The sequence below is a fragment of the Zootoca vivipara genome, chromosome 4 (genome assembly GCF_965207765.1).
Source record: "Zootoca vivipara chromosome 4, rZooViv2.hap1.1, whole genome shotgun sequence".
Taxonomy (NCBI): Eukaryota; Metazoa; Chordata; class Lepidosauria; order Squamata; family Lacertidae; genus Zootoca; species Zootoca vivipara.
The window spans coordinates 91145485-91171614 of record NC_142587.1 but is presented as its reverse complement, the minus strand read 5'-3'; the positions used below and the strand labels follow the sequence as shown (position 1 = coordinate 91171614).

Below are 26130 nucleotides of genomic sequence, written 5' to 3'. Positions count from 1 at the left end.
GGGAAGAGAGAGAGCCGACCTCTCAAATGCATCACCCGAGCCCTGAACCGTTGCTAGCATCTTGAAGCACCTCCTGGGCAAAAATATAGGTGTGAGATTCTGCCTCCTTTTTTGTCCTCATCCTGGCAGAATCGCCCACTTCCTACCTTAATTCCGAGTCACTCAGGGCAGGATAGTAGTAGTAATAATATAATAATATTTTTATTATTATTTATACCTCTGCCCATCTGGCTGGGTTTCTCCAGCCACTCTGGATGGCGCCCAAAAGAATATTTAAAAACACGATGAAACATCAAACATTAAAAAACCTCCCTAAACAGAGCTGCCTTCAGGTGTCTTCTAAAACTCAGATAGTTGTTTATTTCCTTGACATCTGACGGGAGGGCGTTCCACAGGTAGACTGTATTTTGGTGACCCAGAGCAGGATGCCTGTCAGACACCACCCAGACACCGACCTACTATGCTTCTGCAGCCTTGAACACAGAGCGATTGGCTCCTATGGCTCGCTGTTGTCTAGACACTGGCTTGCAGCATCTCTCCAGGGTTTTTCAGGCAGGGGATATTCCCAGTCCTTCCTGGAGATGCTTTGGGGTTGAAGCTGTGACCTTCTGCATGCAAGGCAGCTGCCCCACCACAAAGCTACAATTCTCTCACCGCTCCCCCCCCAAATTGCTGTGTCGTGTATCCTCTATTTTTTTTATTTAAAAAATGCTTCCCAAAAGGAACTTTTGACATGCATGCTTGCTCCTTTCTTCCGAGGCATGTGTAGATCAGGCCTCAATCTACCATCAGTGAATAATAAAAGTGGCGGAATTTTGGAATTTGATATATGAAAAACTAAAAAAGTTGTTAAAATGTACCTTCAAAAAAAATCCCAAAACCTTCCTTCTAAGTATGACCCCACCAAATATCCCAAAAGATAGAGTTAATATCCTGCTCTACGCATGTGCAGCGGCAAGGATATTAATTGCATCAAAATGGAAAGGTGCTAGCTTACCAACAGTACAGGAATGGCAAGAAAAATTAATTGAATATCTAAAGATGGCAAAATTAACGGCAATAATTAGGCACGTTCCGAAGCAAAAGATAATAGGCGAATGGAAATACGTACAAGACTACTTGGAAAAAGAAGATATAGAAGTTAATTTAGTGAAATGCTTAGAATAGAGATTTAAAAGGAGAAAAGAAAAGAAAAAGTTAAAGAGAAAAATGGAAATGCAGTGGAGTAAGAGGAACAGCAGGAGAGAGAGAATATTCAAAGGAACGCGTACTGTAAATAACAGGAAGTGATTCTTTTTTCTTCATATTTTTCTTTTTTTTACCTTGATTTGCTTTTTTGTAAATGTATTCTTTAGTTCTTTAATTTTTACTTTGTACCTTTTCTGATTTGTTCTTTATGATTTGTAGTTTTCATTTTTTGTTTATATTTTTCTTCGTTATGTATGTTTTTAAAAATTGAATAAAGATTCAATACAAAAAAAACTACCATCAGTGAATAATATTAGGAGAAAGCATGAGATGGGGAAAGCCGTTGTCATCTGTCTGTCTCGAGAGACAATGGAGCGCACCTCCGAGGGTGAAGTCAAACTGCTGTGTTAGCAGCACCAAAGTGACCTCTCCTGGGTACAAGTAGGTCCTGGGCTGCCCAGACAACAAGACCTCCCTCTCGGCCTCGCTGATGTGCTCCAAAGGAAAGCAGAGGTTTAAAAAAGGTAAAGGGCCCCTCGACGGTTAAGTCCAGTCAAAGGTGACTATGGGGTTGCGGCACTCATCTCGCTTTCAGGCCAAGGGAGCCGGCATTTGTCCGCAGACGGCTTTCCTGGTCATGTGACCAGCATGACTAAACCGCTTCTGGTGCAATGGAACAACACGCGACAGAAACCAGAGTGCACGGAAACACCGTTTACCATCCCGCTGCAGCGGTACCTGTTTATCTATTTGCGCTGGCGTGCTTTCGAACTACTAGGTGGGCAGGAGCTGGGACAGAGCAACGGGAGCTCACCCGTCTTGGGGATTCGAATTGCTGACCTTCTGATTGGCAAGCCCAAGGGGCTCAGTGGTTTAGACCACAGCACCACCCGCATTACAGAGCAATACATTTGGCCCCAGCTTGGCTGCAGAAGCTGCTGGATAGAGGCAACATCCAACCATAAAAAGACTCTACTCCAGATTTTTGTAGGGTTTATTTATTCCTTAGCCTTTTCTTATCCCGAAGTTTTCCCATGAAAACTGAAGAAGTGTGCATGCACACAAAAGCTCACACCAATGACAAACTTATTTATCTCTAAGGTGCTACTGGAAGGATTTTTTTTATTTTTCCACCCATGAGGTGAGGGAAATGTTACTGAGCAATAATTGAGACCACCACTAGATGTCACCAATTTCTTGTTTTACATCAAAAAAATCTAGTGCTTGGAAGCGGAAATTTGCAATCCGTTAACATATTGATTCACCCTCATCAAAAGGTTCTTTAATTCCTCCTCACTATCTGCAATCAAGGTTGTGTCATCTGCATATCTGAGGTTGTTCATATTTCTTCCAGCTATCTTAATTCCGGCTTGGGATTCATCTAGTCCAGCCTTTTGCATGATGAATTCTGCATATACGGTAAGTTAAATAAGCAGGGAGACAATATACAACCTTTTCATTTGGGAAATAGAAGGGGAAGAAATGGAGGCAGTGAGAGAATTTACTTTCTTGGGCTCCTTGATCGCTGCAGATGGTGACAGCAGTCACGAAATTAAAAGACGCCTGCTTCTTGGGAGAAAAGCAATGACAAACCTAGACAGCATCTTAAAAAGCAGAGACATCACCTTGCCGACAAAGTTAAAGCTATAGTTAAAGCTATGGTTTTCCCAGTAGTGATGTATGGAAGTGAGAGCTGGACCATAAAGAAGGCTGATCACCGAAGAATTGATGCTTTTGAATTATGGTGCTGGAGGAGACTCTTGAGAGTCCCATGGACTGCAAGAAGATCAAACCTATCCATTCTTAAGGAAATCAGCCCTGAGTGCTCACTGGAAGGACAGATCCTGAAGCTGAGGCTCCAATACTTTGGCCACCTCATGAGAAGAGAAGAATCCTTGGAAAAGACCCTGATGTTGGGAAAGATTGAGGGCAGAAGGAGAAAGGGACGACAGAGGATGAGATGGTTGGATAGTGTTCTCGAAGCTACCAACATGAGTCTGACCAAACTGTGGGAGGCAATGGAAGACAGGAGTGCCTGGCGTGCTCTGGTCCATGGGGTCACGAAGAGGTGGACACGACTAAACGACTAAACAACAACAACAACAAATTGATTTCCAGAGAAAAGACTCTGTTGTATATTCTGACGTCACAGTCTGCCTAGAAGCCTTCTTAGGATTAAGGCCTGTTCACACATATGGTGACACAACCTGGGCATCTCATCTGCTTGAGGACACTCAATTTAACATGTGATCTGTCCTAATGTTGATAGCATGGTTTTTTTACACCAGTTAATAATACTCAACTGCCCCAGGGTCCACTGGGTACGGGGTGGGCTCCATCAAACCTGCATATCTGAAATTACACAGGAACCAGCCAAAATGCATACAATATCTACCAATGCAAGTGCCGCCACTTGGAGCACTTAATAAAAGTTCCCTGTCTCACATTTCTTTTTGGTTGGATAACTGCATCACAGAATTCAAATAATTCGGAGAAGTGCAAATTTGAAAAGGCCAGTCAGATGGGTGGCATATAAGCAATTATGCCACCCATCTGACTGGCCTTTTCAAATTTGCACTTCTCCGAATTATTTGAATTCTGTGGTGCAGTTATCAAACTAAAAAGAATGCACAATAATGTGTATTAAGATAAGTGTGCATTTTATATATAAAAAATCTGTATTTTCACCAATGCATAGGTTTTATTAACTTTCCATTCATATAAACATCCTTGTACACATCCTCTATAATAAAGTGCAAGTGTCTCTGCGTCCAGTCTGTGTGTCCGTGGGGTTGCGCTACTGCGCATGTGCCCCACGGACAGCCGTTGGGACTTGGAGCGCAGAGACACTTCGGAGAGGGGAGCTTGGTGCCCGCTCAGCCCGGCAGGGAGACGAGCCAGGCTGAGGCGGCGAGGCGGGCACAAGGACCTGCTGCTTCTTTGTAGGCCCTGACGGGAGAGGCAGGCCCGCCCTCCTCAGGGCACGGCGGCTCATCCGCGCGAGGAGCGACGCCGGCAGGAGAGAGAATGAGGTGGGCAGGCCGCTGCGGCGCTTGAGCCGGGCTGAGGTAGGAGGTCCGGGAAGGGAATTCATAGGGCCGCTTGCTGGCCTCGGTGGAGGAGGAAAGAAAGCGAGGCCTTCTCCTAACTCACACCCCATTGGGTCAGTTCTATCCATTGGGACTTCGAGCGCAGACCCGCCGCTTCATCAGCTCTGCGCATGTCCCCGAGGTTGTTAGAGCAACAGGTCTGCTCTAGCACCCATTATTTTAACGGGCTTCATGATACTAGTTTATGTATAAAAGCATTCTATTTCGGGGAAATTGCTTGGGGGGGGGATTATACATTAGGACATGTGTGCGCCAGAATGCTGATGTATTTTCACGAGGACGTGATATAGAACTTTGCAAAGTGGTGCAGAAAAGCGACAAAGCTGTGGGCTGGTAGTTTATTCTTATTCTGCCTGGAGAAAGAGCTCTATGGTGCTCAAAAGCTTGCACATCCTTCAACGTGAGGCTGCTCTGACAGTGTCTAGCTCTGCTTTTTGCTCTACTCAGCAGTACTAACACGAAGGCAGGCTTTCAAATGAATTTCAGGAAGGATGTGTCTCTTCCTTAGAATGAACGTCAGGAAATGGGAGTAACCGTCAGGAAATTAGCTAAAGGCTAATGCAAATAGAGAAGTGGCAGAGCTATTTCTTAACAGGCGCTAGCTAAATGCTGTCACTTCTTCCTCTTGGGTTCGAACACTACCTGCTTATATTATGAACTGTGGCTCTGAGTTAAAAGGAAGGCAGCCTAATGTAGATCTCTGTCAAACAAGTGTTTTGATAAGACCGGACGACTAGGTGGCACATTGTCCTGGGGAACAATTGCAGAACTTGTAGCCTGTTGTTGGCACCCGTCTGTCTTGAGAGACAATAGAGTGTGCTGCCAGGGGTGAAGTCAAACGCCAGCAGCACCGAACTGACCAAACTTGGGCAGTGCATGTGGAGGTCCTGGGCTGCCCATGTGACAAGACCACCACCCCTCTCAGCCTCGCTGAGGTGGTCCAAAGCAGGCATCCCCAAACTTTGGCCCTGCAGATGTTTTGGACTACAATTCCCATCATCCCTGACCACTGGTCCTGTTAGCTAGGGATCATGGGAGTTGTAGGCCAAAACATCTGGAGGGCCGCAGTTTGGGGGTGCCTGGTCCAAAGGAAAGCAGAGCAAGACGTTTGGCACCAGCTTAGCTGCAGGAGTTGCCGGAAGGAGGCTTAGAAGGTGCCACCCAACTGTCTTAGGGACTCCACTCTGAATTTGCGTAGGGTTTACTCCTGAGCCTTTTCTTCCCCCGAAGATATCCTGCGAGGCGAAATTTTAGGATCAGAGTTTTCCTTCTCCTAAATGGGTTGCCTTCCCAGGTCAACGAACCTCATCTGCGCCTCACTTCCCTCCACAGCAGATGCAGAAACCGCCTTCTTGAGCATTGGACCCACTATAGCAGCTGGACCATGTATAGAATTATAGAGTTGGAAGAGACCACAAGGGCCATCCAGTCCAACCCCCTGCCAAGCAGGAAACACCATCAAAGCATTCTTGACATATGCCTGTCAAGCCTCTGCTTAAAGACCTCCAAAGAAGGAGACTCCACCACACTCCTTGGTAGCAAATTCCACTGCCGAACAGCTCTTACTGTCAGGAAGTTCTTCCTAATGTTTAGGTGGAATCTTCTTTCTTGTAGTTTGAATCCATTGCTCCGTGTCCGCTTCTCTGGAGCAGCAGAAAACAACCTTTCTCCCTCCTCTATATGACATCCTTTTATATATTTGAACATGGCTATCATATCACCCCTTAACCTTCTCTTCTCCAGGCTAAACATACCCAGCTCCCTAAGCCGTTCCTCATAAGGCATTGTTTCCAGGCCTTTGACCATTTTGGATGCAGCCCAGAATTGCACTGGCTTTTTTAGCTGCTGCATCACACTGTTGACTTGTGTCAAGTTTGTGGTCTACCAAGAGTCCTAGATCCTTTTCACATGTACTGCTCTCAAGCCAGGTGTCTCCCATCCTGTATTTGTGCCTTTCATTCTTTTTGCCCAGGTGTAGTACTTTACATTTTTCCTTGTTAAAATTCATCTTGTTTGCTTTGGCCCAGTTGTCTAATCTGTTAAGGTCATTTTGAAGTGTGATCCTACCCTCTGGGGTATTAGCCACCCCTCCCAATTTGGTGTCACCTGCAAACTTGCTCAGGATGCCCTCAAGCCCATCATCCAAGTCATTGATAAAGATGTTGAATAAGACTGGGCCCAAGACAGAACCCTGTGGCACCCCACTAGTCACTACTCTCCAGGATGAGGAGGAGCCATTGATGAGCACCCTTTGGGTTTGGTCAGCCAGCCAGTTACAAATCCACTGAATGGTAGCATTGTCTAGCCCACATTTTACCAGCTTCTTTACAAGAATATCATGGGGCACCTTGTCAAAGGCCTTGCTGAAATCAAGATAGGCTACATCCACAGCATTCCCTTCATCTACCAGGCTTGTAATTCTGTCAAAAAATGAGATCAGATTAGTCTGACATGACTTATTTTTTATCTCTGTCTCACCACACCTTCCCTGGAGGTCATCAAATAAGTTGCAGAACCATCTGCTGAGGATGGTTTTCTAGCATTGAGTGGGGGCTGGAGCAGAAGACCTCAAGACACGACCCGCCTGCAGCTCTTTTAAAGGGTTTGAACACTCAAATCCTCACCTCACCCTCACTCGCTGTTCATTGTGAAGGGAAAATAACCTGCCGCCACTTCGTCATATTAATAAAAACATTTTCTTTTATTTTGATACAAAAATTAAATAGCAAAGTTTGGGGTCTTTTGTACAATGATAAATTAGAAATTTACAATAGACGGTAGTCAACTCCTCTGTACAATCACCAACAAAGAAAAAATATATATCAGTGTCCATTTACCTTAAAAATGTTCAGGGATAAGCAGTTATCGCCCTGAAGGTGAGTAACATAAAACATGTACCTGTGTGCCAAACAGCTTAAGAAACCTGGTTTGTTTTAGGACAATTACTTTTAACGGGAGCAAGGAAAGGGCAAAAAGGAGGGGGGAAGAAATTGCTCCAGAACAGAAGAGAACTTTATTAAAGGGGAAAGTAAGATCGGAAGTAAAGGTGCTTAAATCTTGGAAACGTCGTATTTTCGTTGTTAGAAGAACAAATAGCAATGAATGGAAAAAATAATAATGAATACATAAAAATGAAAGCCACAACCCAGAAGTCGAATCATTCAGCTCCAATCCAGACCTGCAGAGAAAAGAGGTGTGAGGAATTTTGAGATGAGCAAAAAACAGTTGTACCATCTCAGACCACAGGCATTTCTTTTTAAAATATATATATATGTCCTTTTATGACACGGGAGATAGAATCTTTTTTTACTCAAGGGCCACATTCCCTTCTGGACAACCTCCTGGGGGCCACTTGCCAGGAGCGGGAGGGGGAGAGACCAATAGATGTGGATTCTGTGCAGCGGGCGAGCTTCCTTGCGCTCACATGCCGCTCCCTAGCTAGGAAACCGAGAAGAATGATCCAAAGCACATTCGAGCCACGAGAAAACATGGGAGGAGGATGCAAAAACAGGTCTGGCGAAGGGTGTTGGCCTGGGGAGAGCCAATTTGAACCCTAGAACCCTCCCTCTATGTCTATGCAGAAGCTAGCTAACAATAGAAAACCAGGACAGGAAGGAATGAGCTGTGCTCAACTCTTCCAATATGCCTTTTTAAAAAAAAAACACAAAAATTTGCAGGGAGCAAGAGGTGGGAGAGGACATTTAGTGCTGGTGGCTCACACCTGCAGCCTGAAATGCTACAATCCTCTCTCGACAATTCAGGGTTCCTTTATTCTGAGGTCATGCACAGATTAGGACCCAAAAGACAAATGGCCATTTCTACATTCGCAAGCAAGAGAGATGCACCCACGGGGGTCCTTAGAATTCATTTATTTATTCAGGATGCAAGATTTGCAAGGGGTTCTGGGGCAGAGCCTTTCTGTGATCACACCAAACTGCCTTTCCATGAATGGAGGCCTTGAAAGAGGACATCTGCACACCGAATGCGTGGCAGCAAGATCTGCTTCCCGGGCCCACAAGCAACAGTTGGGATGTGGGACACAGGAATGATAGTGTTTGCGTGAAGGGTTGCCCCCCCCCACACCAGGTAATGGTTTTTGGTGGCGCTGAAGGTGGCCCAGGCCACATGACCCCCCCCCCCACAGCCAATAGCAGAGAGGGTGATCACCTAGTAAGAGCACCTGGGGAATAAGAAACAATGTCAGGCAGGGACTCTATAGCTGGGACCATTTATTTATGCTCCAGTTCTCAGGTACGATTTCCCCTCACCTGGCTGGAAGGAAATCTAAATATCTAAAAAGGCAGACCAAGTGATAGCAAGTGGAAATTATCGTTTATGGTCACTAGCCAGGATGGCTATATTCTTTATTAATTATACACATTGTTGAGAATCATAAATTGTAGAATTGGGAGGGACCCTTAGGGTCATCTAGTTCAACCCCCTGTAATGCAGGAATCTTTTGCCCAACGTGGGGCTCGAACCCATGACCCTGATATTAAGAGTCTTTTCCTGCTCTACTGACTAAGCTAGTCCAGCTGACTCACAAGTGGGGAGACCGCTGTTGTGCTCAGGTTCTGCTTGCGAGTTTACCATGTGCATCTGGTTGGCTACTGGGAGAACAGGATGCTAGAATGGATGGGGCCTTGAAAGGCTCTTGTGTTCTTAACTGATTTCTCCCACAGATGATTGGTCACAATCTTGGCTGCTTCGAGGCAAAAGGGATGGAGAGGGCAGCCAGGTGGCACAGCAAATTGGCTGTTGCCCCAGTGTTTCCAAGAGGGAGATTTTTGCTCCCCTCCAGGTCCCTTGAACCCCCATCAGCTCCACCTAGCACAGGTTCCCAAAGCATCTAGAAGACGTGCCACCCCTCCCCAGTTTGGAGATAGCATGTTAGGAGCAAATGGGTTTGCACCTTGATATTATGGCAAGATTCCCTGAGCTTCAGAGGAACTCTACTGCATTCACATGGCGGCCTAGTCCAACTCCACATTTCCCTAACTTTTAATTTCCACATTATTTTTTTGAGCTTTCACATGACACAAAAGCAAGCCACTTCTTGGAATATAGTGGGTGAGAACGCAGGTTATGCACTAAACATCCATATTATTTGCAAACAGGTTTATTTTTCTGGAAGCAAATAACAGGGACACGATGTTGCACGATAGTGACTTTTAAAGTTTTGCAAAAGCTCAAATAGAATGCAAAACTTAGGAGTTAGGGGGAAGTTGTGAAAAAGGAATAAACTGCCACGTTGAGTGCAGCAGTGGCGGTAGAAAATCCCCGTTCTTCCTGGGGGGAAACTAGTATCTGAGCACCAGGTCAGTTCCCTGCACTGTGCTATCATTGGCAACATAGGAACTCTGGGTGAGCTTGAAATAACCTCTGGAGGAGTAGCTCGGAAGTAGCCACTGAAGTGGGTGAAAAGGGAGAAAGGAAGCTACAGCAGAACTCTCAAGCGCCAAGAGGTTTGAGCAGATGCTTTTTTTAAAAAAAGACACCCAGCAGAAACAATCTGTCATATGCATTGATCCCAGGCAGCTTGAGAGAGGCACTTGAATGATCTTTGGAAAGGGAGAGGGGAAAATACTGCTGCAACTCCTTCTAAAACCAGCCAAACTAGACCGGAAAGCTTTTCTTTTCTTTTTTAAAGGAGCCTAGTAAGAGCAGCAGAAGACATGCACAGCTCTCCACGCCCCCAGCTCTGTGCTTGTGGTGCCAACCCAAAAGCACCAGCCCGGGGGGGGGGGATTATTATTTTAGCCCTTGCACATATGCCTATAGTGGCACCCCCTTCTTCTAAAGAGAAACTATGGGCCTCTGCTTGTTGTTGGGACTCCAACTCCCATCTTCTCCTGTCAACACGGCCAAGGTCAGGAACGATGGGAGTTGGGATTCAGCAACATCTGGAGGGGCCGCAGGTTCTCCCTCCCGGCTGCTCTCCATGGTATGTGCCACCCATGCGCAGCGTCTGCACATCGGAGCAAAGGACTGTGCATTCATGGGGGAGGGACACAAGAAGAAAACTCTTGAATTCAAGGCCCACACAAGGAAGGCACAGCCGTGCTGTGAACACAATTGCCCGCCAGGCAATCGGGCAGCCATTAACATTCTGTTCTCCTACAAACATCTGAGCGACTTCTGCCGACTGCCTGCAGGCTAAAGCCAAGTTTACAGTCATCAAACTCCCACCAGCTAGAATAGGCTGTTGCTCCACTGAACCTATCTGCCTATGTTTAAGATGGAATTACTGACCAAGCAATAGCCAGGTTTATGCTCTTGGGGTCATGTAACAGGGCAGGTGGGGTGAGGGGGAAGCTGACCCTTTTAGCTAAAACCAGAAAAAGGAAAGCACACGCTCACATTCTTCTCAGACTGATAAAGACACACACACACACACAAACAGCGCTTTCATTTTGGTACGGAGTGAGTCAGATGTAACCCCTGGTCTCATGGCTGGAGAATGTCTTCTTAATTGTAATTGACACACAAATTATGCAACTGAGCTGTGCGGAGGCAAAGCTGCCAAGGAACTTAACATTTCAGTTTGCCCAGACCGGCGTCGACACAGATGCAATCACACAGAGCGAAATATATTAAGCCTTAATTGCTTAATGCAATGGGTCTCCGGGGAAGGACTGATAGGTTTACTTGGAGGGCCTGGGGCGGCGGTGGACCGGGGGGGGGGGAGAGAGAGAGAGAATGAGGGGGGGTTGGCGAGGCAAGGGGAGGAGAGAAAAAGAAACCAAAACAAAACAGGCTCTGAATAAGCCAATTGTCAGAAATGACCCTCCACTCACTTTTCCTTATTAACCCACATGCTCTCTAGACGGAAAGACGACTATAAAACTAAAGGAGGACTTTTTCTTATTGAGACTGGAGAGCGTGCGACACTGGGAACAGCAGAGTCATGTATCAATGTTGGGGGGAAGACTGAAAGAGATTCGGGGAATAGGAGAGGGAGAAGAAAGATGGGAATCTAGCTGCAAGCTAAGGTTAGGCTCTCAGTTTCCAACTTTTTTTGTCTCTCCCGATAAGCACAGCCAAGCAGGGAACTCTCTTGCACAAAGCCTCGCTGAAACAAGAACCGTGCAAGAGGACACGGTGAATTTCCCAAAGGACGGCGCCATCCAAATCCCATTAAACCCAACAGCTTGCATGAATGGATCTGGACCGGGCTTATCAAAAGCTGACCTGAGCGTTCAGAGCAACCACACGCTTTCACTCTCTATCAAGGTTGTAACCTCTTCAGACAACAGGTGGGAGTTGCATGTCGGATGGCCAGAAAGAAAGAAAGAAAGAAAGAAAGAAAGAAAGAAAGAAAGAAAGAAAGAAAGAAAGAAAGAAAGAAAGAAAGAAAGAAAGAAAACAAGAAAACTAGCCCATGAAGGTGACAGATGCGGGCCTAGCACTCTCCCTGAGGTGCTAGCTTTCTACATGCAAGAAGATTTGGGGGGTGCCGTAAATGATCTCTCGTATTTAGACAGCTAGTCTCGCAACTGCAGCTGGAAATGGTACAGTCCAACCAAGGCTGCCCCGTACAATTACTCTGAATGTGGTAGATCAGTTTTTGGGAAGATTAGTGGTATAGTACATATGCAGATCCAACCTGCTCAGCTATAACCCCCTTGCAAGACACACAGCTGCAGAGCTACAGAGACCATTCCTTAAAAAAAAAAACAACAGAGGGTTTCGGCCGAAGCTGAGCTGAGTTTGGCTCCCATGGAAGCAAACAGGATCCAAGCATCAACTCGCTTGCCGTGTTTAAGAGCCATGCTAGCACTTTTTAAAGTCCCCCAAAGAATTCTGGGAGGTGTAGTTTGTTAAGGATGCTGGGAGTTAGGAGACGCCGATTATTTCCCCTCAAAAGTTACAATTCAGAGTGGTGTCGACCCATCTAGTAGCTCTGTGAGGGGGAAAGGGGTTTCCTAAGCACCCAGATCCCCCTCACAGAACCACGATTCCCAGAGTCCCCTAGGAAGAGGGATCGAACTCTCAAACTACACCTCCCAGAATTCTTTGGGGGACTGTTTAGAGCGATGTCACAATACTTTAAAGGTGCGAGTGTGGCCCTTGCCTGAGCTACAGAGGTCTACCAGTTCAGCCCTTCAGTGAATGCTTCTCAAAGTAAAACCAGGGGTTTCTTACAGCACAGGAAGAAGGGGGTTGTGGACATGCCTGAATTTTAGCAAGCCAGTGGCTTTATAGCTGTGGACCAGGCAGGAGTGGCATAGGAAGGGGGGGAGCAAATGGCAGAGTCCCCCTCCTGGCTGTGATGTCGCCGCGGCAAGGACAGGCAGCTGTATGGCTGGAGGACGGCATCCCCCCATACATCAGCAGGACCCCAACGCTGCCACCCCAGCACTCACCACCCTTATCCTGTCTAGTTTTTGTAAGCAGCAGTGCCTTCGCAGCCAGGAGGGTGCCACTGCTGAGACCATGTGGCAGCGAATTTCAAGGATCGCCTTTGGTTTTGCTTTTTAATTTAAGAGCCTGATGTTCAGCACCTGGAGCTTGTGCAGAACACCTAACACTGGGAAAGAATGAAAGAATTCTGAGCCCAGAAATGTGCTTCCAAGTCCCAGAACTGGATAGAGCAGGCACCCCCCAAACTGCGGCCCTCCAGATGTTTTGGCCTACAACTCCCATGATCCCTAGCTAACAGGACCAGTGGTCGGGGAAGATGGGAATTGTAGTCCAAAACATCTGGAGGGCCGAAGTTTGGGGATGCCTGGGATAGAGCTTGCAGGCCTTCCACACAGACACACATGCAGGGTTCCTTCATTTCAGCAGTATAATTCAGGGAGGGTCACTGTGTTGCTGCTATGGTTGAACATCTACGAGTCAGAAGACCAACAGCAAACATCTCAGAAATCTACCAGTAAGCTACCTTCTTCCTACTCATGGTTTGGATTGACCTCGGACAACTTCGTGGACTCCAGAGGTTGTTGGGACTACAACTCCCATCAGCACGGGGTGCGGGCAGGGGCTGATGTAGCCCAGCAATAGCTGAAGGCTGCCAGATTGTCCTTGGCCAGCTTAGACTATAAGGACTGTGCTTGGCTTCCAAATATCTGACAACCCTATTGGCATGCAGACATCAGAGCAGGCGCTAGAAGACGAACGTTCACCTTCCAACCCTCCATGGTGGCAGACCTTTGCGTAGCAGGATCTCAAGTCCCTGGAAGCCAGCAGCCCTGAACACGAGTTCCCTAGAACAACAGCAGCAGAGATCCACTTTCTAAATTCTTTCCTGCACAAGAAAACACAGCTAAAAATACAACTCAGGGCAGGGTGAGGAGGAATAAAGAGAAGGCACATGATGCGTCACTAGGAGGTGCTAAGTCCCAAGACTCCTCAAGGCACAAGGATGCCGCATTCAGGCAGAAGTGTCAACCGGTTCCCATTTTTGTCTTCACAGCTTCTGAAAGCCACTGCAAGCTCCCTTTGTTGCTGTTTTTTGCGCGAGCAAAGCCCTGCTGTTCACAGCACACACACACACACAAACAAACAAGTCCTTGCAGTTTATTAGGGCCTTCTCTGTGCACCCTCTCCCCACCACCTCCCCAAAAGCACAGCTCCTTTCCGTGGTGCGCAAACCACTGCGACGGTCCTGCCGCAGTGGCTCGCGTGAACCCGACTCTTCCCGCAGGGGGAGAGAGAGAGCACCCGGCAGGTCCGCCCGCTGTGCATTGGTCCACTTTATACCACAGTCTCGTTCCCTTTCCCAGGCTTCACCCAGCCGTCAGCCCTCTTCTCCCCCCGTTTCACCCTGCCCGAGTTCACCAGCCGGTTCGAGCACTTCTGCCAGGTGTGCAGCGTTTTGGCAGACCAAATCCACATGCCAGAGGTGATGCCCACTAGCAGGGACATAAAGATCTTCAGCATCTCCACCGCCATGTTGGAGTCGTCCGCCGAGTAGCGGAAGATAGTCCAGTTGGAGATTTCGTAGAAGTAGCAGGCAATGACACAGGTGGCTGGGACGGTGTAGAGCACCGAAAAGACCCCAATTTTCACCATCAGCCTCTCCAGCTTGTCGGTTTTCGTCCCGTCCTTCTGAAGGTTTGACCTGATTTTAAACAGAGCCACCAGGCCGGCCGCAATGAACAGGGTCCCAATCACCAAATAGGTGAAAAGAGGGGCCACCACAAAGCCCGTCAGCGCGTCCAGGTTCTGGTTCCCCACATAGCACAGCCCGGTCAGCTCATCCACGTCAACCAGCCTCATGATCAGGATGACGATAGTCTTCACAGCGGGGATGGCCCAGGCCGCGATGTGGAAATACGAGCTGTGCATTTCAATGGCCTCGTGGCCCCACTTGAGCCCTGCGGCCAGGAACCACGTCAGCGTCAGGATCACCCACCAGATGGAGCTGGCCATCCCGAAAAAGTACATCAGCAGGAAAATGATTGCACATCCTGTGTTCTTGAGGCCTTCTTGGACGAGGACAGGTTCTGCCGCCTCCTCAAAGTCGCAGGAAATCCTCTCCCGGCCCACGATCAGCCGGACGATATAGGCGATGCTATAAATATTGTAGCACATGCTCAGGAAAATGATGGGGCGTTCGGGGTAGGAAAAGCGATAGGAATCAACCAGAAAGGTCAGGACCGTGAAGGCCGTCGAAATGAAGCACAGGCTAGCCCACACAGCCATCCAGATGTCTGTAAACTCCTTGGCCGAACGGCTGTAGAGGCCGGCGTCGTAACCACACTTAAGGGCACAGCTCAGGCTCCTCTTGACCCAGATGTATTGGTCCGGGTTCGATCCTACGGAATGGCATTCCTCTCCAGGGTTCAGGGGTGACTTGCTGTGAAGAGGCACCTCTTCGTCCCCCGGGCCCTCCATGCACATGTGGTTGTCGCCGTTTTGCGGTGGGAACTTGCTGCAGTTCAGGGTTTCCGGCCAGGAGAAGCCGAATTCCTTCAGGACCGGCTCACAGCGCCTCTTGACCGAGAGGCACATGCCGCTACAGGGGCCGATCGGGGTGTCGATCTTTTCCGTGCACAAGGGGACGTAGACGGAGCAAAGGAAGAACTGGAAGAAAGAGGGGGGGAGAAAAGAAAGGACAAGACAACTTTAGGAGGATGTAGGTGGGCACCCGCATGCTCTCTCTCCAAGCCACTGACAGAAAATAAACTTGGGAATCGCTTTTTAATACAGAACATAAAACTGAAAGTGTTCAGCTGCAAAAGCTTCAGTGTGCATTTTGCTCACACTTTTAAGATTTGGCCAAGGTCATACCAAGGATCTGGCATGCTCTGGTCCATGGGGTCACGAAGAGTCGGACACGACTAAACGACTAAACAACAACAGCAATACCAGGGATCAGCATAGAGCTGTATTTCACAAAACGCAGACAGAGAAAGCACATCATTCACTCTTGAAGGCCATGGGCCAAAACAGATGGGACTTTTATAGGGTTGCCATACGTCTGGAATTTCCCAGACATACCCAGAATACTGTGGTCATAAGCAGTGTCCAGGCGGAATTCGGCAATAATGTCCAGGAAAATCCGAACGTATGGCAATCCATGTCATTTTTTCCGACTTCCCTTAAAAATAGGCAATTTTATTTTGTGTCCGGATTTTCACTTATTGAAATATGGCAAACCCCAACTTTTATCATGTAGTTTGATGCTGCGTAGCTGCTTGTTTAAGAAATAGGTGGCTCCAGGGGGGAATGTCCCAGGCTGGGCCTGCAGGAAGGGAGAGTTTCAATCCCTTTGCCTTTCCCACCGTCCCAGTCAGGACTCACCCTGCCTTCCTACTATTTGTGACAGTACCTTTCCTCCTTCCATGGCAGATTGCAGGATCAGGGAGGGGAGTCTGGTTAAGACTGCAGACCCCCACCACACTACAGTCCTGACTGGGCTTGAGTGCACCATGCTGCTAAACCAAGAAACAAAAAGCTCTGCATGAATTTCATGGGAAAGGGCAATGATATCTCTCTCCCCCCCCCCCCAGACTACAATTCCATCCAGAGCATCTCCTCCTTCAATTCTATAAAGACTTGGCTATCATGCCTAACCCATGCAACAGAATTAAACAGAATATTCTTGACTTGCAGGGGGTTGTACTAGATGACCCTTGGTGCCCCTTTCCAACTGTACAATTCATGAATCTAAGCCACACTATTATTGTTTGTGGAGATTATTTGCTGCAAGTGTCAAAACCCAAGTTTTGAGTTCTGCCCCCAGATAGCGAGATTTTTAAACTCTGCATTTATGAAGTGACCACGGGAAGGATAACTCCCAAGTTTAGACAGACTTTCTCCCTTTTATAGGGTTCTGAAAGTTTTGGTATAAGTCTAGCAAAGTGCTTTGCAGTCTCATTACTCCTATTTTTCAGACAAGGGCTCGGTGACATGTCCAAGCTCACATACAGAGACCTAGGCTCTTTAAATTAAACCTGTCTCTTTAAACCCTGGAAGATCTTTATTTCCCAAACATGCAAGAGAATACCACGCTTCCCATTAAGAAACGGTTTTAAAGAAAGAAGGAAAATTAAGCTTGTAAACAACCACTTTAGCTGCCAGCAGCACAGAATCTCTCTCAGTGACCATCTGAGATGGCCATCTGTCATGGATGCTTTAGCTGAAATTCCTGCATTGTGGGGGGTTGGACTAGATGACCCTTGGGATCCTTTCCAACTCCAAGGTTCTATGATTCTATGACCAGGAAGTAAAATAAAAAAATTCCTTCAGAAGTGTGCATGCACACGAAAGCTCATACCAAAATAAAAACTTAGTTGGTCTTTAAGGTGCTACTGAATGAATTTTTTTATTTTACTTCGACCCAGACCAACACGGCTACCTACCTGTAACTATGACCAGGAAGGAATGCTTTAAAACATCACAATAATATTAGGCCGCAGTTACTAATGTGGGCTAATAAAAATATTTGTGGGCTAGTAACTTGTCTGAGCTTATTTGCAAGGCTGTCTTAACTGCATGAAAAAAATATGAGTTTTTCATTTGCCATTGCCTACGCTTGGAAGCTGCACAGTTGCCCATTTCTTTAGCACATTCCATTTAGAAGTCAACTCGAAGATTCTCTCTCCAGTGGTGTGAAAATAGCTGAAATACTCCAGGCATAGCTGCTCCTCGTTTTGTTTATTAACTCCAATTCAGAGTGAACTCTCTCCCGTGTGAGCAGCAGTCCAAATTCCTGAGCTGCCAGAGGGAACATACATTCAGGCAGGGATAACCTGCCAATCAGAAGGGGGGGGGACCATTTCGGCTCCATCGTTTCTTAAGCCAACTGCTTTCCGACTTCATGGGTAAATTAACCTCAAGAGAGGGAGGGGGGAGCAAAACACGGGAAGCAAAAGAGAACTGGAGAGATCTTTTGAATATTCTGTTTCACCCTGGCAGCCCCTCCTGGATTTAGATGTTATTGTAAGTGGGTTTCCTATCTGCAGATTCACACCCAGTGGAAATGTTTGCACCAAAAGTTCCTTCTCACATGTCTGCACCGAGATTGCGTATTTTATAACTCACTTGTTTGATTGTTTTTATTCTTACGTTGCAAGCTGCTCTGGGTACAATAGAAGGGAAATGGCGTAAGCAGCTTTGACATTTCGTCTCAGACTAGTTCCAGGAAGGAGCAGGTCTAAAATCCCTACTGCTGTTATGAAGCTCACTAGATGCCCTTGGGTCAGCCTAACCAACCTCGCAGGGTTGTTGTGAAATTTGGCGGGAGCTGGGAGAGAACTACCACATGTGCAACCTCAGACTCCTTGGAGGAAAAGCAGGAAATAAATGTAGTACCCTGTTGAAATGCACAGAGATTTCTCGAACTGTGGCTTTGCACTCCAGAGTTGCAAGTTAGATATTAACTGCCCACGGGTAGATTGGAAAATAAAGCAGCAAACAACCTCCCTCGCTGCAACTGAACAGAGAATTACCAAAACAAGACTGCAAGGGATGGCAGCAGAGTTGAGTCCTGGTTGGCTTAAATGCACCTGCCACCCTCTTCACCTTGGATGGCAAGAATTTACAACCCAGCTTCAGAAAGCTGTGAAGATGTCTCAATGTGTTGCGTTCCTAATTTGAACCCATCAAGGGGGGAGATATCCAATTGCACCTGCTGCTTTGAGATACTTGGCAAAGGTTGTTTTTGTGTGTGTTTTTCCTCTCTCCTAAATGTCAGCTACTCTCTGCCCTCTGGGCTCTTTGTGCCAGGTTGTGCCAAGGCATAGCAAAGCCGGCGTTGGACTGGTTGGGAGCCGTGGCAATTCATTTAAAAGAACTGAAGGTCTACCGCAGACCTGTGGCTCCCCAGCGAATGCAAGATTCTGGGAATCTCCCTGCAGAAGCATCGCTTTCTGAAGACTCTCCTGCAATCAGAGGGCGTGTCTGTGTGGCTCAGGTCAGCTCTACAAAGGAGGGAGATGGTCTATATCTGGTGCAAAGTTCCACAAAGCATCTCAAGGAGAAGGGGACACTATTCCCTGGGGCTGTGCAGAAGTCTAGTGTGTCCGTCCTTGTGCAGTTGCGGGTTTATGTATCTGAGTTTCAAGGGGTCAGGTACACAGGGCAAACGGGTTTCCTGGGGCACTGTTCTTCTTGCAGGGGTGGCTTTGCCCAGCTGAGAATTAGCAGCATCTGCCCAGCAAAAGCTACACGCATGCGATGCGGAGGCAGAGCTAGATTAAAATTGGTGCCTGCCACTGGAGGGCTCAGCAGCTCTGCTGCACCAAACTGCCGGGGCAGAGGGAGGGAACACCTGAAAGGGACAGCAGGCTGGATTATCGAGTTTCCGAGAACCGGGGATCCCAGAGCGCTTAGGGCTACTGGCACCAGAGGTTCGTTATCAGGTCATCACAGCAAAATGGGGAAGAGTCATACCAGGAGGTGGAAATCAAAACAAAGAGGCAGGTGGCAGAGAGAGCAAAAAGTAGCATCGAACAGCAAAAGGGCTTTACACTCAAGCAGAAATGCAACTCTGATCTCCAGCCTTTTGGACTCGGATCCAATAAGCCCCCAGTCTGAGGTTTGAACTACGAAGGGTGGGCACGGCATGCACAACGCACGGCCCTGTTTGAGAGTTGGCCAGCTTCAGACTCCCGGCTGAATCAGCACACCTTATCCCCCCAAAGCCTTCTGTCTGGAAACACCCAGAAGTGGATTAGGCTCTCCATTGCTGCCAGGAGTGTGTTTCGAAAGGGTGGGGGACACTCCCATTTCCTCATCCTAGCAGTGAATAACATGCCAGGTATAGCAGAATAATTGGGTCTGAGGCGGAGCCCCACCACCCACCTTCAATATACTTGGCTAAAGTTCCTTTTTGTGTGCGGCAATAAGAGAAAAGTAACCTTAAGCATGCACAGAAAGCATTCCACTCCAGAGCATGTAGCCCCCCACCCTCAGAGGACGCTGCTCCCAAACAAGTTTGAATCGCAACCTTCTCACAGCGGTAAGGGAAATGCACTCTGCACACGCCCCGAGACCCTCTCATGCATTCACTCCAGCCGCAGCGTCCACTTCTGGCTCATCGCTTGAGCTAAAAAAAACACCAGCCTTTTGAAAAACCCAGAAGTGGCTGAGCGGCGTTCTCTTTTGCGCACGCTTTCCCCGACGTTAAAGCCTGGTCCGATCCGAACGGGATTACTCCTCCTACTTAAAGTGGGCTCAGGATCGCAACCCTCGCGAGGGAACTGCGCGCAGCTCAGGGCTGCCGACTCCCCAAGGAGAAGCGTCCGCGGGGCTCAGCTGGGCGCGCAGCCCAAGGTAAGCGGCAGCCTCGAGGGCCGGATAAATCCCTGGGCTTTTGGCGAGCGAGGGAAAGAGCCCAGACGGGGCGCGGAGAGGCCGGGGTTGGAGGAGACGTTGGACCCACCTTGAGCTGGCTAGAGCAGCCGTACTGGATGAGCGGCGTGAAGGTAGTGAGCTGCAGCTCGGCGTCGGGCTGCCAGTCGTTGCCGGCCAAGTTGGGCATCTTGGTGACGTTGTAGCCCAGGTTCTGGCACATGGAGATGCGGATGGCATCGCAGCGGCGCTCCTCCTCGTCGAAGCCGCGCGCGCCTTGCGCCCGTAGGAGTAGCAGAAGCAGCAGCGGCGGCAGCAGCCGGGCAGCGTTTTCCACCGGCTCCGGGGCCATCGCCCAGCCAGCTGCCCGGCTTCCCCTTCGCCGCCGGGCTCCAGCCCAGCCCGAGAGACACGAGGAAGCCGCGAGGCGCCACCCCAAAGCGGCCCCGCCGATCCAAAACGCCCGTACAGTCCGTGTGCCCGGCCCGTGCGCCCTCGGAGCGCGCGTCTGGCTGAGCCGGCGGCGGAGCTCAGGGTGACACCAACCGAGGCGGCCCCTCCAGCGAACACCAGGCGCCGCGGCCAATGGCGGAGGCCGGTGAGGGGTGGGGGGGAGCAACCTGCCCGGGGGAGGGGCCGGCGGGCGGGGGCGGGGCCGCCCCGCCCCGATAGGGAGCCGCGCCCACCGAGGGAAAGTTAGAAATCCGCGCGGGGTCACTTTCCCGGGAGCGGCGGGGCGACGGCGGCCGTTTGCAAAAGGCTTTGGCGCTCCAGGACGAAGGAGAGCCGCGGCGGAGCTTGCTTAGCTGCTTAGCACATTCGGCGGAATCGAAATGACCGAGCCAACTCCAAGGGGCCGAGGTCTCTTCGTCCCCCTTCCCCAATAATTTTTTTGAGGGGGACAGCCTCCGCCCTCTCCAAAGCTGATGGGCATTGCCATTTAAATTGGAGGGGGTGCCAACACGTGATCAATTATGTGGGGCAGAGCTTATTCAAGTTGGCACCCCTGCAAGACTGCAATTCTTTGCAAACTTGCTCGGAAGGATCTTCGAGTTTGCTGCTGAACAAACATGAACATGAGCAGGTATCTTATGCATTTTGCGGCTTTAGAATCATAGATATGTACAGTTGGAAGGAGCCCTCAAGGGTCATCTGGTCCACCCCCTGCAATGCAGGATTCCTGCCATCCCAGGGTGGCCTGGAACCACCAACCAGACACTCTGAACACAATTTACATCCCACTCACTGTACTGGCCAGCTGTTGAGGGTAAATTTTTATGCCTCATGACACTAGTCCTTGTGCAGTGGGTCAGTGTGTCTGGCTGTTAACCAGAAGGTTAGCGGTTCAAGGCCACCCAGGGATGGCTGTGGGCAGGATTCCGGCATTGCAGCAGGTTGGTCTAGAGATGATCACCAGTGTCCCTTCCAAATCATATGATTCTATTTTTTAATTTTTTTATAAAGCATACTCATGGGCCAAAATGTCGTTTAGGAAAATTGAAGTGGTTTGCAACAATTACACGTAAATTACGTGAAAAAGCACATGAAAACACTTTACTCACATATCACTTGCTATTACTGCAGATGCATTTCTTTCATTTTTCAAAATCCTTGCAGCATAGAATTGTTTTCAGCAAACATTTAAAGGTTTAAAGGTCTGCTATTGGGACGATACTCGACAGAACCTGTTGGCATCTGTCTGTCTTGGGAGATAATGGAGGAGTGCCCCTTTGGGGGTGAGGTCAAGCTGCTGGAAGGTCGCAGTGGCTGTAGAGACATGTTTGGTTGCAGCTGGGGCAGGTGATGTCCACGGAATGGAAGATGGCAGGATCCCCCCAAGGATGTGCTCTATAGGGAGCTGGCTTCAGTCACCAGGCCAGTTGGCAGACCAACTCTGTGTTACCAAGATGTCTGCAAACAAGACGTGAAGGCTGGCAACATCCACCCTGCCATGTGGGAATCCATGGAACTGGGCGAATGACATTAAAAGTTAGGTTCCTTGTCCATTAAGTCCCACCAGCTATGCCACAAGGGGAGCTATTGCTATGGTCAGAAGCTACTGCTTAGTCAGAAGCTTCATTGTATTCAATGGGGCTTATTCCATGGTAAGTTTACACAATTGTATGCTGTTATCTACACTGGTTCCCAGTATGTTTCCAAGCACAATTCAAAGTGTTGGTGCTGACCTTTAAAGCTCTAAATAGCCTCGGCCCTGAATGCCTGAAGGAGCGTCTCCACCCCCATTGTTCAGCCCGGACACTGAGGTTCTGCCAGTTCCCTCACTGCGAGAAGTGAAGTTACAGGGAACCAGGCAGAAGGGCCTTCTTGGTAGTGGCACCCTCCCTGTGGATCGCCCTCCCATCAGATGTCAAGGAAATAACTACAACTTTTAGAAGACATCTGAAGGCACCTCTGTACAGGGAAGTTTTTAATGCTTGATGTTTTATTATGGTTTTATATTTATTGGAAGCCCCCCCGATGGGCAGGGTATAAATAATAAAATTATTGTTATTGTTATTATGCATGTCCATCAGTTAGAACAAGAATACAGTAGTGAACTCCTCCTGGGCGTTGTCGGACTCCAGTTGTCTGCGGTTGATGAGAGCTGGAGTAAAAAAACAGCTTTATCAGGCTTCTTCTCCCTCAACAAGATAGCTCAGTCTGTAGAGCGTGAGACTCTTAATCTTAGGGTTGTTGGTTCGAGCCCCAAGGTGGGTGAAGCAATTCCTGCACTCTATGATTTTATGAGCTGTTACCATTCCAACACACTGCCTCAGTGGGAGAGATACCGGTAGGAAGCAGGACTCAGTGCATCAGCTTTGCCAAAAGCCCAGCTCCATCAGGCTCTTTGAAAATGCTACTTCCCGTTTCGTAGAATCATAGAGTTGGAAGAGACCACAAGGGTCATCCAGTCCAACCCCCTGCCAAGCAGGAAACACCATCAAAGCATTCCTACTGAGGCTGCAATGCTCTACACACCTACAGTACGATCCTATACGCATCAACTGAAAACCACTAGGAGAAGGGGACGACAGAGGACGAGATGGTTGGACAGTGTTCTCGAAGCTACGAACATGAGTTTGACCAAACTGCGGGAGGCAGTGGAAGACAGGAGTGCCTGGTGTGCTATGGTCCATGGGGTCCCGAAGAGTCGGACACGACTAAACGACTAAACAACAAGCATGCCTAGGATTGGGTCTGTGCCAATACTGTTGAGTGTGACAGGATTGCTTTTGTTCTTTCATCTCCACGCCCTCTTCTGCATCTCCCAAATGTCTCTCACACCCTTTTCTAATCTTCGCACATCATGCCAGGGACCCTCTCTCAGATAAGACCCATCTACAACCCTCTGCAGTAAGTTGCACTCATTAATTATGTTGCAACTTGTGCCTGATAAGATTCAGCCCATCACAAAAGAGCCATTGTTTTCCCCTAAATAAGAGCAGACAGCTGCAGTATTCCACTCGTCAAACAACTAATAAACCATTTTGCATAGGAAGAATAAGGGTCAATTCAAACAACTAAATTGGGGGGGGGAGAGACAGATGGGAATCCAGTAGAAGATAAGCCAGTGTGCTGGGAGACATCTGGAAAATCAGACGAATGATCCATTCATGGCTTAGATTGGTCTTCCCCAATAAAGCGTCATCCAGATGTTCTGGACTACAATTTCCACCACCAATGGAAGGAGTGGTGGGAGTTTTAGTCCATAACATCTGCAGGGCACCAGCTTGGGAAAGGCTAGTCTTGCCTGCCTGGAAATAGCTCTTCAGGGTTTGGGGCAATTGGAGAGGCAGTGCAGTGTAGTGGTTAGAGTGCTGGACTAGGACCCCAGGGTTCAAATTCTCACTTGGGCACAAAGCTCACCGAGTGACCACGGGCCAGTCACTGCCTTTTGTAGAATCACAGAACTGTGGCGCTGGAAGTGTTCCTGGGGGTCATCTTCTAGGCTAATAATAATAATAATAATAATAATAGAAAAAAATCCTTCAGTAGCACCTTAAAGACCAACTAAGTTTTTATTTTGGTATGAGCTTTCGTGTGCATGCACACTTCTTCAGATATCAGGTATCTTCAGGTATCTGACGAAGTGTGCATGCACAGGAAAGCTCATACCAAAATAAAAACTTAGTTGGTCTTTAAGGTGCTACTGAAGGATTTTTTTCTATTTTGCTTTGACTCAGACCAACACGGCTACCTACCTGTAATAATAATAATAATAATAATAATAATAATAATAATAATAATAATAATAATATAGCTTTTAAGGCTAATAGCAAAATACAGATCTCTCTGAGAAAATATAAAAGTGCATTTGAGCACAATATTCAGAATGCTTGTAGATGCAGATAAATCAATTCTGGACTGGGTATGGAAAATGTTCCTCAACAAACAGCACAAATTTAAAGCAAATTTTCTACATGTTCTTTTTTGTTGGTGGTGGTGGTGCTCAGGTCCCTGCAGGGCTTGATCATATACTTACACTGCAGCCAGCATTTCATGTTGGAAAACAAAGCAGCAAATACATTTATTTTTTGAATTTATATCCTGCTCTTTGTCCCTGAGGAGCCACATAGAGCCAACGCACAAACAATTTAAGAACGAAAACAACAAAAAAGCATTAAAACAGGCTAAAAACAATTAGATTGTTTCCACCAAAATCTATAAACAGTTACCGTTTAAAACATTCTTCCATCCCATTGGGATAGCTCGGTCAGCAGAATATGAGACTCTTAACCTCAGGGTCACGGGTTTGAGCCCCGTGTTGGGTGAAAGTTTCCTGCATTGGGTTGGACTAGATGGCCCTCATGGTCTCATGATTTTATTATTTTGGGGTTGTCTCTAGGATGATGCTGTTGCTGAGATAAGCCTCATTATCTGCCCATGGTTAAAGAGCTTGTTATCCATAGTTTCTGGTGACAATGCAGAGGAACCTTCTAAGGACTTGATTAGGTTTCTCATTGTAAAATGAGGGGGGGGTGTATCTCATGTCATTATGTTATATTGTATACTTATGGTGCATACTATAAAAATAAAGTAAAGATATATATTTAGTATATAATCATTATTTTCAGCTGCTCTTCACCACCCCGGACTCTACTGGACTAAGGACAATATTAAAAGGTAAAGGTACCCCTGACCATTAGGTCCAGTCGCGGATGGCTCTGGGGTTGCATGCTCATCTTGCTCTACAGCCCGAGGGAGCCGGCGTTTGTCCGCAGACAGCTTCCGGGTCATGTGGCCAGCAGGACTAAACTGCTTCTGGCAAACCAGAGCAACGCACAGAAACGCCTTTTTCCTTCCCGCCGGAGCGGTACCTATTTATCTACTTGCACTTGATGTGCTTTTGAACTGCTAGGTGGGCAGGAGCTGGGACCGAACAACGGGAGCCCACCCCGTCATGGGGATTCGAACTGCCGACCTTCCGATCGGCAAGCCCTAGGCTCTGTGGTTTAGACCATAGCGCCACCTGCGTCTCTATTAAGCGACCCCTGACCATTAGGTCCAGTCGTGAATGACTCTGGGGTTGCGCGCTCATCTCGCAATATTGGCCAAGGGAGCCGGTGTATAGCTTCCAGGTCATGTGGCCAGCATGACAAAGCTGCTTCTGGCGAACCAGAGCAGCACACGGAAACGCCGTTTGCCTTCCTGCTGTAGCGGTTCCTATTTATCTACTTGCATTTTTGACGTGCTTTCGAACTGCTAGGTTGGCAGGAGCTGGGACCGAGCAACGGGAGCTCCCCCCGTCGTAGGGATTCGAACCGCTGACCTTCTGATCAGCAAGCCCTAGGCTCAGTGGTTTAACCCACAGCGCCACCTGGGTCCCCCACGTGACCAAAGTTATATGCTGGGAAAATACAGTATTAGCAAGGAGTGCGTCTCTATTAGCTCCTTGCTAATACTGTATTTTCCCAGCATATAACTTTGGTCACGTGAGCCGGCTCTGACTCAAGGCTGATTCACACAATTCTCTGCAAGTGGGGCAGATACAGGGCAACTGAATTCTTATTCAAAAAGACCAGGAGTGCCAACCTGGCCCATTAACCATGGGGGCCCAGGGCTGTGGGTGCCATGCAGCGTGCATGGC

General features: G+C 48.1%; 1 protein-coding gene across 1 annotated transcript; it reads right to left on the bottom strand.

Moving 5' to 3' along the window:
- Positions 1-13800: 13800 nt before the first annotated feature.
- On the bottom strand, positions 13801-20624 carry FZD4 (frizzled class receptor 4). The gene is made up of 2 exons (XM_035115541.3): positions 20134-20624; positions 13801-15329 (listed from the first exon to the last, which is right to left on the bottom strand). Exons 1-2 carry the CDS (start codon positions 20392-20394, stop codon positions 13998-14000), a joined length of 1593 nt encoding a protein of 530 aa, XP_034971432.1. The 5' UTR covers positions 20395-20624; the 3' UTR covers positions 13801-13997.
- Between the last annotated feature and the right edge of the window lie 5506 nt (positions 20625-26130).